This window comes from Castanea sativa, chromosome 1, assembly GCF_040712315.1.
Source record: "Castanea sativa cultivar Marrone di Chiusa Pesio chromosome 1, ASM4071231v1".
NCBI lineage: Eukaryota > Viridiplantae > Streptophyta > Magnoliopsida > Fagales > Fagaceae > Castanea > Castanea sativa.
The window spans coordinates 28,663,294-28,676,783 of NC_134013.1; the positions used below are offsets into that span (position 1 = coordinate 28,663,294).

The 13,490-nt window shown below is 34.7% G+C and overlaps 1 protein-coding gene across 1 annotated transcript; it reads left to right on the forward strand.

The window, feature by feature from the left end:
• The first annotated feature begins 4,081 nt into the window (after window positions 1–4,081).
• On the forward strand, window positions 4,082–6,112 carry LOC142607161 (uncharacterized). The gene is made up of 3 exons (XM_075778589.1): window positions 4,082–4,506; window positions 5,309–5,681; window positions 5,797–6,112. The coding sequence occupies exons 1-3, from the start codon at window positions 4,126–4,128 to the stop codon at window positions 5,985–5,987; spliced, it is 945 nt and encodes a 314-aa protein (XP_075634704.1). The 5' UTR covers window positions 4,082–4,125; the 3' UTR covers window positions 5,988–6,112.
• The last annotated feature ends 7,378 nt before the right edge of the window (window positions 6,113–13,490 follow it).

Genomic DNA, 13,490 nt, shown 5'->3' on the forward strand with positions numbered 1-13,490 from the left:
TTTCAAAAAAATAAATAACTAAATAATTGAATAACAACAACAACAACAACGTATATCTATATTTATATATAAAAAATATAACAATGATAATAATAAAAGAAAATATATATGTGTATATATAGTAATAATGATAACAACAAGAATAATAATAAGGTCACGATTCGCACCCGAACCCAACAATATGAAGGGTGCAGGCCTAAAAGGCCTTATACAATGAAATTTGTAGAGTATGGGCTTGAAACCTAGGTTCTATGGATGTTGGATAACAAAAATGATGGGCTAGATTCCCAATTTATGTGCGACGAACTGATCATGTATTAGAAACTCTCCTCGGATATAAACAGATGGTGACTTGTATTGCTTTTCCGTGCTTTCAAAAATAGGTTACAATTGAAGGTGGTGTGTACAGTCTTTTTCTCTTTCTTTCTTTTTTTTTCTACTTGAATGCCTTTCTCTTTTATATCATAACTCCTTCTTCCCTCCATCTTCCACGTATGGCTTAGATCACCAATCTAGATACTTGTCCCATCCACAACCCTCTTGAAGTCTTCAAACAATAATTGTAAGGCTGACTCACTACTGTTCAGAGGTCATTTCTTCATTAATACAGCCAGAGAGGTAGGTGCAGAGTCTTTAATGCGGTGGTAGCAGCTTTGTCTAAGATACTTCTCATTCACTCTCTCTTTCCGTATCCTTTGTGGAACACATCTTTGTCCACCTGACTTCCTAGAATTTCCTTATAAACATCATGGCATATAGTATAGTCTTCACTTCATATAGCCGAGGAGAGCTCCCTCCTCGGACTATTTCCACCAACTTCTCTCACAATAGTTTACTTGTGGGCTTCTAAATTTGGTATTGTTATTACCATTAAACCCTCCTCAGACAAGTTAATACCCTCGGATCAAGCCCAAGGCCCAAGAACATATTCTGATCCTTCTACCCCCACAATAATAATAAAACAAAAGCACTCGCACGTGTGATCCAAATATTTTTCTTTTCAAAAAATATATAGTAAAAATCTAATCACACGTGATTCAGGGGGCTGAATGTTAGGGTACATTTTTTTTTACACCTAATATTATTTAAATAACACCTATATATTTTTCAAACGTCACAAACAAATTATTGGGCATACCTAAATATTTTTTTACTATTACTATGCTAGCCCACAACCGTTCTTCTTTCCATTACAAAATTGGGCTACAAATGTAAAGCACTATAAGACCCAATATTTTTGTAAAGCCTAAATTATTTATTGAGCGAGTTAAGATCTCATTCCTTTTAAAGCCCAAATATTTTTATGCTTAGCAATATTTGAAAAAAAACCCATGATTCAAATTCATGGCAATACTTTTTTATCAATGGGATTCAACCCCATAATCAAAATCCATGATTCAAATCCATGACAAATTATTTATCAAAAAGCCCAATTTTCATTGGCAACATCAAAAGCCCAGTTCTTGCTAGCAACATCAAAAAGCCCAGTTCTCACTACCAATATCAAAAAGCCCAATTTTCATTGGCAACCTCAAAAAGTCCAGTTCTCACTGACAATATCAATAGTCCAATTTACGTTGGCAATATTTTATCAAAAGCTCAAGATTATTAACGCTTGGCAAAAAGTATTATGTTATAATTATTTCATTTAAAAGATGGACATTATTTCTTAAACATTACTATGGCAAAAACCATGGCAATCATTTTATAAAAGCTCATGGGAAGTTATCTTGAAGTTATGATATTCATCTCATATTATAAACCCATGAAATGTGTGGTCATCTTTTACATCACAGCATCCATGATATTTATCTTCAAAGCTCAGGGTAACTATTCAATCCCACAAACTCACCATTTAAATTATGATGTGATTATTAGAAATCATGAACATTACTTATGAGATGGAATTCATCATTTTTCAAAAATAGTAAATGTTATTTACGAAGACATTTTTAAACTTATCCTGTTATTTCAAATATTGCAACTCATTGCCAAAAGACCCATTACAAATATCTACGAAAACCCAAAATGTTTACTAATAATAAAAGACCATGAGGGATGAAAACCCATGGCAACATGTGTTGTTGATGTCCATTTTGTAGGATGAACATAGCCCAGCCCAAAGGGACCAGCCCACAAGAGCAAGCCTGATCCAAAGAGCTCCAGCAAGAGGCAAAGGACTGAAAATAGACAACCAGCTCTTGTTCATCCTTAACCAAGGTGCAGCTGGAGGCCTCTACAAGAGAACCAAGTCTTTGAGAATGAACTAGGGGATGTCCCATCAACTTTCTGTCACCCTCTACCCAACGTGAACAGTGCCTGAAGGTTGTGATATCAACTGAAGTCTAATGAGTGATGGAACTCCATCATTTTCCTCAAGACTACATCTCCAGCGGAAGGGGAGCTGAAACCAAGTTATCCAAATCTCAACAAATCAATGCTATAAATGTTAAAAACGTTCAAGACATGGTTCATGTGCCAAGCCCATGAATCCTAAAGGGGAAAAATTGGGAACATGTGATTTGGAGGGCATAAAGGGATCTCCAGTGAAACCCCCTAAAGTGGGCTTAAACTTTGACACCTGGCTTGGGGTGTTGAATTTTACTTCTTGGGGTCCAAATCTCAGTTGTAGCATTAGGATTCCTCCTTGATACTTGCCTTAAACCTATTGGTTAAACTCAGCTTTAGAAATATTGACATTTAATGCAAAATACCCCAAAAACTCACCATGTGTCATATTACCCAAAGAAGCAAGGCAACCCCAAAAGCAAATCTCCCACTTCTGGCCAAATCCTAAGATGATTAAGCCTAATGCTCTGCTTCTGATCAGCCTTACGTTTTTTGGACTTTTGTTAATTAATGCTTCCCTAAACTCCACTATAAAAGCATAAGCACCACAACCCACAAACACATAGCTACTCCCTCTGAAACTTCTGATTTGCTTGCCATTTTGCTTGTGGTTTAACTCTCCTCAAGCTCACAACTCATTCCCCTTAGCCCACGCTCACTTAGCCTCAGATATTCCTTTTCCTCCTCTACATAGTCACAGCCCATAAATGCCTCCTAATTAGTCACAAACAACCCCATACTCACTAAAGCCTTAACTCCAGCATTAACTCCATCACACCACCACAAGCCTAAATACCCACTCACTTAATATAGCCACACTACCCCATTCATGCCATGTATATGTATTCTCCAAAATCTTAGTTCAACATTTGCTACACTGAGCTGAAATCTCTCTCCCCCTTCACACCATGCCAATTAACCCCTTTCTCCTTCCCATAAAACCTTTATTTTTTACTTTTTGTTTTACTATTAAAGGATATAATGTATCTGTAACAATGGAATTCTTTCCTCAAATTGATGTAACGATGGATGAAAGTACAATAAATTCCCCTGAACAAGAGAAACAAGGACCCCCAAGAGTGAAAACTTTCCTAAATTCATTTAATCAATGACTGCTGGACTTAAGTGTAATTTCACCCCTACCACTGGAGAATTTATTTTTCTTGCACTATTAGGATAGGACCACTAACGTATTAATTAAGTATTGTGAAGTATTTTTATTGGGCTTTTGTTGCTATTTTGTCAAGTGTAGCCTTTATTTTTTGCTTGGATAGGCATATCACCACACCGAAAGCCTTTAGACATCATCTCAAGAGCCCATAATTAAGTTTTGGCTTAGCTTCCCAATGTTTAATTCAAAGACATCAATTTCCCCCTCAACCGGGGTATTTGCATATTTCCAATATTTAAGAGAGGACATAGGTCTATTTTATAGTTTGGGGAGTTGTGAATTACATAACAAATAAATTATTCATCATTTCCATATATATATATATAATTATTCTTTTTTAAACAATTTCTTTAAGAAAGAGTAATGTTTATTACATACATTCTATAATTAATTATTACACATATATGAAAAATCAACTGAATTATAATTTGAAGTCAGATTTTCAACTCTGACTTTTATCATTTGAAAACATATAGAAACAAAAATAAATAAATAAAAAGGTTCAAATTTTAAGTATTTTGACTATCTTTTCTGGCCGAAATATATAATCCAAACCGTTAAAAGGAATAAAGGATAAACAAAGGCATTGGTTGAACTTGAACGCCATGCCCACCACAATCAAGCTCACTTTGGTTCCTTTTCCAAACCCCAAAACTCTTTCCCCAGTAACGTTTCCTATCACGTCTCCAATCTCTCGCAGAGCCTGTTCAAGTTCAAGGCCTCGAATCCTAATAGTGAAATGCAACAACTCGGGCCAGATAGAAGGTAGCGGTGGTAATCTGAAGGATGCACTGGCTGGTATGGTGGACAAGCAAGTAGGGGAGCTGTTGAACAGAGAAGAGAACAGGGTTTTGCTTGATGGGTTGGACAAAGCGTCACAGAGGGTAGAGAGGGCCAAGAAAGAGCTGGCAGAGATTGAAAAACAAGAACTTGAGGCGAAGCAGATGAGGGATTACATTAACCAGCTTGAGAGCCAAGCTTCTGAGGTCTGTTACTTGCTAGTCTCATTATGCTTCATTGTTTAAATTATTGGAGGAGATGTTATTGTTTCGTTATGTTGAAGTAATGACAAATGATGTGAGAAATGGACATTTTGGATGATTTCATATTGTGGATAATTTTGATTTAGAGAATGTGTAATGTTATTATTTCATTAAGTTGAAGTAATGACTACTGATGTGAGAATTGGACGTTTTGGATGATTTCATTATGTGGGCAATTTTGATTCTAGACAATTTGTTGTGTTTTATGCTGTAAATTGGATAGATTCGAAAACCAGTCTGGATGGTGCTAAGTGCAAATTCAACTTTGACATTGTTGTGGGTGTCTTGTGGACCTGTGATTGTGGTAGTAAAACTAAAATCTACATGTAAAGAGCATTGGACAGTGAATGAAATGGTTTGAGTATGTTTGTATATATAAGGTCTAGAAGAGGTTTTCATTGCAATTTTATGCTTTTGAAGAATTAGGACTGCTCTTTTGACATTTAGTTTGTCTTTGTAGTTAAATTTGTTGTGAGGTGAAGATGGTACAGTTTTGAAATTTCTTCTAAGATGATTGTAAGTAGATGGTTCTGAAACAATATGATCTTGATCTATCATCATAAACACATACATTTCGTTTCATGGGGATTTGTCCCTTCTTGCACCATAAGCAGGTGTAGGGAATGTGGCAAACTTCAACCTAACAAACTACCTACTTTCCTTGACAGCTCTTTGTTTGATTCCTTGATTTGAGTTATTGAGATGCTTCTTGTTGCTAACGGTGTTCAATGCGGTGCACACTAAGGTTGCAGAATGTCAAAGGCAAATATTAGAAGCAGGAGAAATGGTTGAAGAAGCAAAGCGCTCACTAGGGCTAAATGTGGACGGAATTGAAGATGGAGATACTTTTTTGGAGAAAGAAAGTGAAGAAATTGACAGAAATGAGGAGAGAGTGGAGTCTGTAAAAGCAGCTTTGATTTCTGCCCTTGTTGGAACCCTTGCAGGCCTGCCCATCTCTTTAACCCAAGCAACAAGCAGTTCAGAACTCATACTTCCTCTTACAATTAACTTTATCAGCTGCGCACTGTTTGGAATAACATTTCGATACACAATAAGAAGGGATTTGGACAATATCCAGCTTAAGACAGGGACATCTGCAGCTTTTGGATTTGTTAAAGGTATGTATATAGTTTTGAGTAAAAGGAACTTGTATGATTTTTCAAAACTTGGTACTACAGAGTTTAGACACCAGGTAGTTCAGGTTCTGATTTAAAAATTGAATTCACAATGCAGGTCTTGCCATGCTGGGTAGTGGACCACCTTTGGAACTAAATACTGGAAGCTTCTTATTGCATGCTTTTGATGGAGCTGTATTTGTGTCTGAGAATCTTTTCCTTTTTGTTTTTGCTGCTGTTGGTCTAGATTATTGTTTTAAGATGAAGCTACTTAGTCCTTTTCCTATCAAAAAATCAATCTCAAGGTAATGTCCATATATGCTAGATACCATATTTTGAAGATGGTTATACAATTGCCATATCAAACTTAAAAGCTACAATATGTAATATATGCGAAATTCATGTCTTATAAAATGTGGCACCCATTCAGAATTCGTTGTAGTTGTGCGTTTGATTGTTGATGAATTCTGTTTTCTCCATTTCAACCAAATATCTTACAAGTTGGATCCTAAGTGATACAATGATCTATAATTACAGTTTATTGGTAGATCGAAACTTTTGTTAGATGCAGCCAAAAGATGTTCCTCCCTTTTCCGGTTTTCCTTCCCGTTTTGATTGAGGATCAAATCAATAACTGAAAAAGAAAATGTAGATAGTAAAGAATGCCTTGTGGAGTAGGTGCTTAAGTGCTTTGGTGCATCAGGCAAAGGAGGACTGAACAGTGAGTGACTTCAACCAACTCTCGCTACCATCTACAGTGAATAGCAAACTGAGCTGAATTTCATAAGCCAATGGCATACATAGGTTACTTGAAATGAAGCAAATAGTATGTCCCGGTTTGATATTGCCCAAATTCTAGCAATGTATTAAAGTAAAATAATAAGTCATTTCCACAATCATGAACTGTCCATTTTTATTGAAGCAAAAACCTCTGAACTTTTTTGGCTTAAAAGAATTGAACCTAGCCTCTTGGCTTGGAAGTTGGAATCCACTTCCAGCTTTTGGAAATGGAATGTTTTGGGGGTCTAAAATCAAAATAACTTCAGGATTAATAAACCAAATGGGTAAATTGAATCTGATTACATGGTTGGAAAACATTCTTTGACAGTGTCATTCCATCAACTTCCAGTACTTCACGGTTCCAACATCCACTCTTTTTAGGAAAAGCGTTTTCCATCATCTGCTACCATAATTTTTGTCACATATATGTAAGGGTGTGGTGAGCAAGTATTTCTGGGTGTCAAATAGGAATCACTTTCTTTGACTCCCCAGCCTTAACCTTACACGGGGATCTGAGGGCTCAGTCCAACTCATAGTTGCTCCCAAGTCTTAAAAAATTCGTGTAGAGGAAACCCAAAACCCGGCAGCCCTGAGGTTGGGCATAAAGTCTGTCACCTGAATAATTTCCACTAATAATAAGGCAATATGCCACTGTTCTGTATACAGTCTACTTCAAAATTTAACCAGTATATATATATTTTTTTTTGGATGAATAAACCCGTAAAATGTTACTGCAGCATAATATTACATAAATTCAGTTAATAAACAATGAACCAAGCCCTTGAACCCTATTCAGTACTCCAATAAAAGGAATCAGAAGTGCAAGTTCTAATGTTACTGAAAATCATCCTTTAATTTGCACCAGATTAGCCTTCAATTTGTCATCTAAATAATCTCTAAACCCTATTAGGGGGAGAAAAACAATTAATGAGACAATTCTGTGAAGCTGCAGTCTATTATTAGCAGCAGCAGCAATGACGATAATGATGAAAATCTTTGATGCATATTGAATGACTTCATTCCCAGCAGTCAAAATGAATTAACTTTTTTTTTTTTGAATGGAAGATATAGGTCAATATGAATTAACTTGATAATTGATAAATATTAAAATGAATGTTGCGTCAGTGATTCTTGTGCTTTCAAATCCTGAATATCAAAGTTCCAGGCGCTAACTCCTCCTTGGTACTCACTCTGATGGAGGCAAGGCAGGACATTACCAACAATGATAAGAAAAAAAAAAAGTGAAGTACTCATGCATTGAATTTTGAGTACAGATATCTCTGACCACTGAATGTAAGATGTCACAATTTTTATCCACTCCAAAAAGTAACAATTTCCTGGATTTTATTACACTAATTCTAGTTTGAGCAAAAAAAATATCTGACATTAAAGAGATTAATCTCTAGCATTTGAATGATCCACAAAGACTAAAAAAAAAATGTAACATATCTTGTTCCTATAATCATTGTTATGAATTCCCATAAATAGCTAGAAAACAGACTAAAGCAGGATAAAAGAGCAAAGTGCAAATAAGAAACGGGAAGTATCTGGTATGCATCAACCAAAGGAAACCTCTCAATTGAAAAACCCTACACTCTAATACAGATAATTTTCTCTGTTTAAATATTGTTACTCCTTTCTTTTTCAACAGTTTTCTATGGATTAAGGGTCTTTAATAATCATTTAAAGAAAAATATGATGTACTTTTTTCCTCTTATCTAATGGCTTCTCATGGATTTGGAATTTAGGATGGGCATGCTCAGGGAAACTCCTAAACAACGAACAAGACCTTAGATTCCCCAATGGTAATAAAGCTGCAAGAATATTCAAATAGGGGGCAGTTATCAGTGATAGTTACTGGATCATCTTTGTTGAGGTATTCACAAATGAACAGAATGAGAAAAGAAAGGAGGCGAGGTGGGGAACACAGTATTCTGAGAAGCCTTGAAATTATAATTAAAAATTCAAGTCATTGAGGAATGCAAACACTTGGTCAGACCTATCAACTTAGTAAGGTGTGTTTAAGCACCTTACAACTCAGAAACAAGAACAATGAATCCTCAAAATAGAGAAATGCAAATAGTTGAATATGTAGCAAATACAGATAAAAAGAAAATATAATCCACTATATGCATCGTGACCGCAAGTAAACCAAATTTAAGTTCAAAATAAACAATGTGAATTAATGTTTGTGAGCATTACGTGTGATATTGCCTCTTTTTCTACTGGAAGGCAATTTCTTTACAGAGTTGCACTGCATCTTTAAGCTGCAAAATTAACCATAGCCATCAGAGAAGCCTACCACGACAAGTGAAACTATGAAAGCTGAATCCCAGCACTATGATGGCTAAAGTAAAGGGCTTTTACAGGATTACATGATCCCAAAGGGGTGGCAAGTCAGTGAATAGTATAGAAAACAAGTGAAGTTTTCAGCATTGCAAACCAAACAGCAAGGGATGATCACCTCCTAGCTGTAAAATCAAAACTGAAACTTGGCTTATATAATGGAGTATACTTGTGGAACTAGTGCCTAATTTTCAAATGGGTGGATCTCATCTAGACTTTGGGCTTATATAATAACTCGGTCATTGATTTTTATGCAGGGTATGTGAGCAATACCAAAATTACATGAACAATTAAGCTGAGTTTGAATTCAGCTTATTGTGGCCACGTTTTGAGATTATGCGTTTTGTAGCTTTTTTTTTTTTTTTTTTTTTCAACGTGCATGAACAGTAACCGATACTGTTTGTGCACGTTATTTCATTGTGCGGAGACCAATTTCACTGTTCACGCACTGTTCATGAGACCCACAAGTACTTTATTCAGAAAAAAAATATTAAAAATAGGTCCCACAGCACTATTCACACATTTAAAAATTATTTTGCTACAGTGTTTTCAGTTTTCAGTTTTCAGCAATAAGCTCTATCCAAACGGACCCTTAACCATATCAAAAGATACCAATGGCAGATTAAGAATCTCAATGCCTTTCCTTTCCTTTCAAAGTAATGTTCGTTTTGACATTCCAATGGACTACTAAATTTAAAAGGAAATAAAATCAAATTTCCATTCTAAGAGAACGAAAGCCATAACTAGCTTCTATTCATTTCAATTGATACAAATCCTTAAAATCAAATTGAAAATTGATGTTGTGCTTAACATAAATGAGATTTAATAATTCCAAAGAACTAGACAGGATGCTCATATAATTTACCAACAAAATATATACCAGTCACGATGATCCCTAAACATTGTAAACTACCTTTAATTATGTTGGTATGTTACTAAAGGCAAAGCCAGCAAAGAGACAATATTATTCCACGTTCAATGATCTATGACCTATCCCGGCTATTTCGAACAGAGGAATATATTTTTACTCATTGTCAGTGTCTTAAGCCGGCATATGAAGCAACTAAATTCTATTGGTTTAGAAACAATATTATTGTATCTTCTTATTAAGCAGGCCAAGCCCTCAAAGAGACAACATTATTCCAAATTCAAAACAAACAGCAAAAAACATAACCAAATTCATCACACCCATTAAAATATAAACTGAAATTTATATAACCCAAGTACTTTGATAATTTGATTAAGGTTTTCAAATAATATGATAAGTGATAACCCTACATATAGCTATAATTAAAACTCTAGGTGTGGAATTTTCACGGGTTCTTCTGAAATAAATGGGAAGTTGACTAGAATGAGAGAAACTCTAACACCAAATTCAAACTTTCCTGGATCGTAACATCCAGAAGGAACCGGAATGGCCATTGGAAATTGGCCAAGGTAGACATGGCAAAACGAGCGGGTCGGGTTGGGTTAATCGGGTTGCGGGTCATCTTAAGCAAGTTAAAAACGGGTTCGGGTCAATCGGGTTGCGGGCCGGGTCGGGTTGACTCGTATTTTTCACATGAATTTTTTTTTATATAAATAAAACAACATGTATTTGTCATTTGGAAAGTTATGCAACAAATTATTTGATGTAAAACGCATTATTTTGACTTCACCACTTATATCAAGAATGAATTCAGTTAAACTTATTAATACTTATTTAATAATTTTAAAATTATACAAATCCTAACATTGCTATCTAAAACAAAATAACACAAACATAAGTAAAACAAATACACATGTTTTATTTCTACACAATATCAACATTCCAAAATATACAACAAAATTGCAAATGACTTATTGGATAACTCATTTGATAAAGAATAAAAACATATAAGAAATTTACAATCTTAAAAATTAATTTTATAATCTATTATCAATTGTGGTTGACACTCTATTTCAATTTGAGATATACATTAAAATTTGATTGCTTACTTATTTATACATGGTCTCTTTTATGAATATCATATCATTGTTAAGCAACACACACTCTAGAAAATATCATAATTTATTTTGAAAAACCATTTATTTTGGACATAAATCGTTAAAAAATAAGTCTAAGCATTCATAATTTATGCTAATTTGATACTTTGGCTTCACTATTTTTACGCTTGTAAATGTTTCTTGCACATGTTTACAATTTTAAATCTATATTTTTAACTCTATTGTAACCATATTATCTTGACATGTACTTTATTATTTGATATCTAAAAATCTTTACTCATTACAAAATGCTCAACATTTTATCTTTCAATTAATTTGCATATGTAAATGTATCAATTGTTTCCTTAAAGCTCACAATAAACAATTAAACTACTATTGTCTTAATTTTACTTTTTTTTTTACAAAAAAAAAAAAAAGTTTTAAACAAGTGATTCGGGTTCGGTTCGGGTTGCGGGTCGGGTCGAGTTGACCCGCAAAAAAACTAGAAAAACTCGGGTCGGGTCACGAGTCAACCCGTTTTTGTTTCGGGTCAAAAAATCAAGTTCGGGTCGAGTATTTTTCGGGTTTGGTTAGAAAATTTTGACCCGTTTTGCCATGTCTAAAGGTGGGTCACAATAACTCACATAGTATTTTAATGGGTCAATTAAGTTGTGGTGGTGAGGGATTTGTTGTGAGGCATAAACTGTTTTACGCTTCTAAGGAGGTTAATTATCAATCAATCAAAAAATAGTTTTCAAGTTGAAAATATTTTCACGGTCAAACTAAACACCTATAAATATAGAAAATACCTTTCAAAAAAAAAAAACAAACTCAACCTTATCTAATACTTGTATTTTGTTCTAGCACACCAATTCCATATTTTATTGCACCCTAATTTGTTCCATCACTACTCTCTCTCTCATACTCACTGAATACTATTGGTTATTCTTTCTCAAATATTTAGTCTCCATTATGAGTTTTCCCATATCAATTTATTGAAAATTTTTGCAATACTTAGCCACAAAAAAAAAAACTCACCTTTTTTGAATTTCCTTACTAATGCACACACACTTCTGGTTATTAATTATTATCCCCACTGTCTCACACATAGTAGCACAAGCGGCCAATTTGATTTAACAAAATCACGATATTTGTTGAATAGAAATTTTTACCAGTTCATAATAATCAAACTAAGACTAAAGCGAATGAAAAAGCTGCAACATATTGCAGTTGGCAAATGAAACATAGGTTCAAGAAACAGAAAGGTTCAAATGCGATACATATATATATAGCAGATTGCATTGATCTTTCAAAATACTATAATGTATTCAACAAGACCCAAGAGGGTTCTACAAATAGGTACAAGATTTATTCTCCCACTCCCTAATATGGTTATGGTATCTAAGATAATTGAAATTGTCACTAGTCATGCTATATCCAAATTCATACAACGTGGCTTTAGGTACAAAACAGTATCAAGAATGGCCAATCTTTCAAACTCAACAATTTAAATCAATCCAGCGCTATATTTGGTTAATTGTGCAACTAATTACACTAGCTCAACAGGCCATATCCGTTTAACAATGCAAGTAATTGATTTAACAGCAATGTAAATCACTCTAGTAATAGCTGTTGTTACACTTTAAATTAAATAACTCCAGTAATCTTGATGACAACTTATATAACTTAATATCTACAAATCTAGAGGAACACCAAATTCGCCGATTAAACATCAACACTTTCACCGATTATTAATCGATATCGATACATATATCATTTGTAGCTTACACATCTAGCATTACGCACATGCTAGATTATTACATAACGTGACTTCAAATGAGATAAAATCCTTGAAGTACATTTACATCATCTAAGAGCACAACCATCAAATTCCATTATCATTCATTCAGCTTTCTTACAAAGAGCGATTGGATGAAGCCATAAAGCCAAAGAAAAAAAAAAGAATTACATTCTTATTTCATTGTTTTTTCATTTTCTTTTCTAAAAATATAAACTGTAGAGAGAGAGTTGCTTCCTGACCTTGCAAGTGATGGATGCTCCTGAGAATTCAAATCATCAATTAATAATAGTGCGATGAGTGATGAATTAACAAGTATATATGAACTGTATATTATATATGATGATAGATACCTTTGAGAAATTAAAGGAGACTACGTAGAGGAATTTGAGGATGAGACGCATTGAATTTGAAAGGAAACCAGACATGAATCTCCCCGTAAGAAACATCCCAGCCCATGTTTTCATATGAATATTTGCAGTCACTGGTATGCAATAATGGTATTCGCGCGTAGTAACGGCGGTCTGCCCTGTGCTCACGCTGTACCGCGGCCTCAATGATGAATTTCGTCGTCTCTCGATTGGCTTTGATGGTGACGTTTTGTCGAGTGGCCCCTGCAGCTTCCACAAAAAAATGGAGGACGGAGCCAATATTGTAGGAGTATTTGCACACTGGCTTCACGGGAACACTGCTATCCTCAGCAGCAGCAGGTAGGCACGGAGTAAAATTATTCACATTCATTGCTTTATTTGGAATTTGGAATAGTTCAAGAAATATGAGATATTTGATTTTGTGTTAAGTTTTGCTGTGAGTGAGAGAATGAGAGAATATCGGAAGAGGTTTATATATATAGGAGTGTGAGTGAGTGTGAGAGGGAATTGAATTATCCAAAGAGGTGAGCTCTGATTGGTTGATGTAACAAG

What these genes read in the sequence shown, in the direction of transcription:
- LOC142607161 (XM_075778589.1), top strand. Translation starts at nt 4,126, where the DNA reads ATGCCCACCACAATCAAGCTCACTTTGGTTCCTTTTCCAAACCCCAAA. An exon ending in TTGAGAGCCAAGCTTCTGAG is followed by an intron (nt 4,507 to 5,308) that starts GTCTGTTACTTG and finishes GTGCACACTAAG; the next exon opens with GTTGCAGAATGTCAAAGGCA. An exon ending in AGCTTTTGGATTTGTTAAAG is followed by an intron (nt 5,682 to 5,796) that starts GTATGTATATAG and finishes TTCACAATGCAG; the next exon opens with GTCTTGCCATGCTGGGTAGT.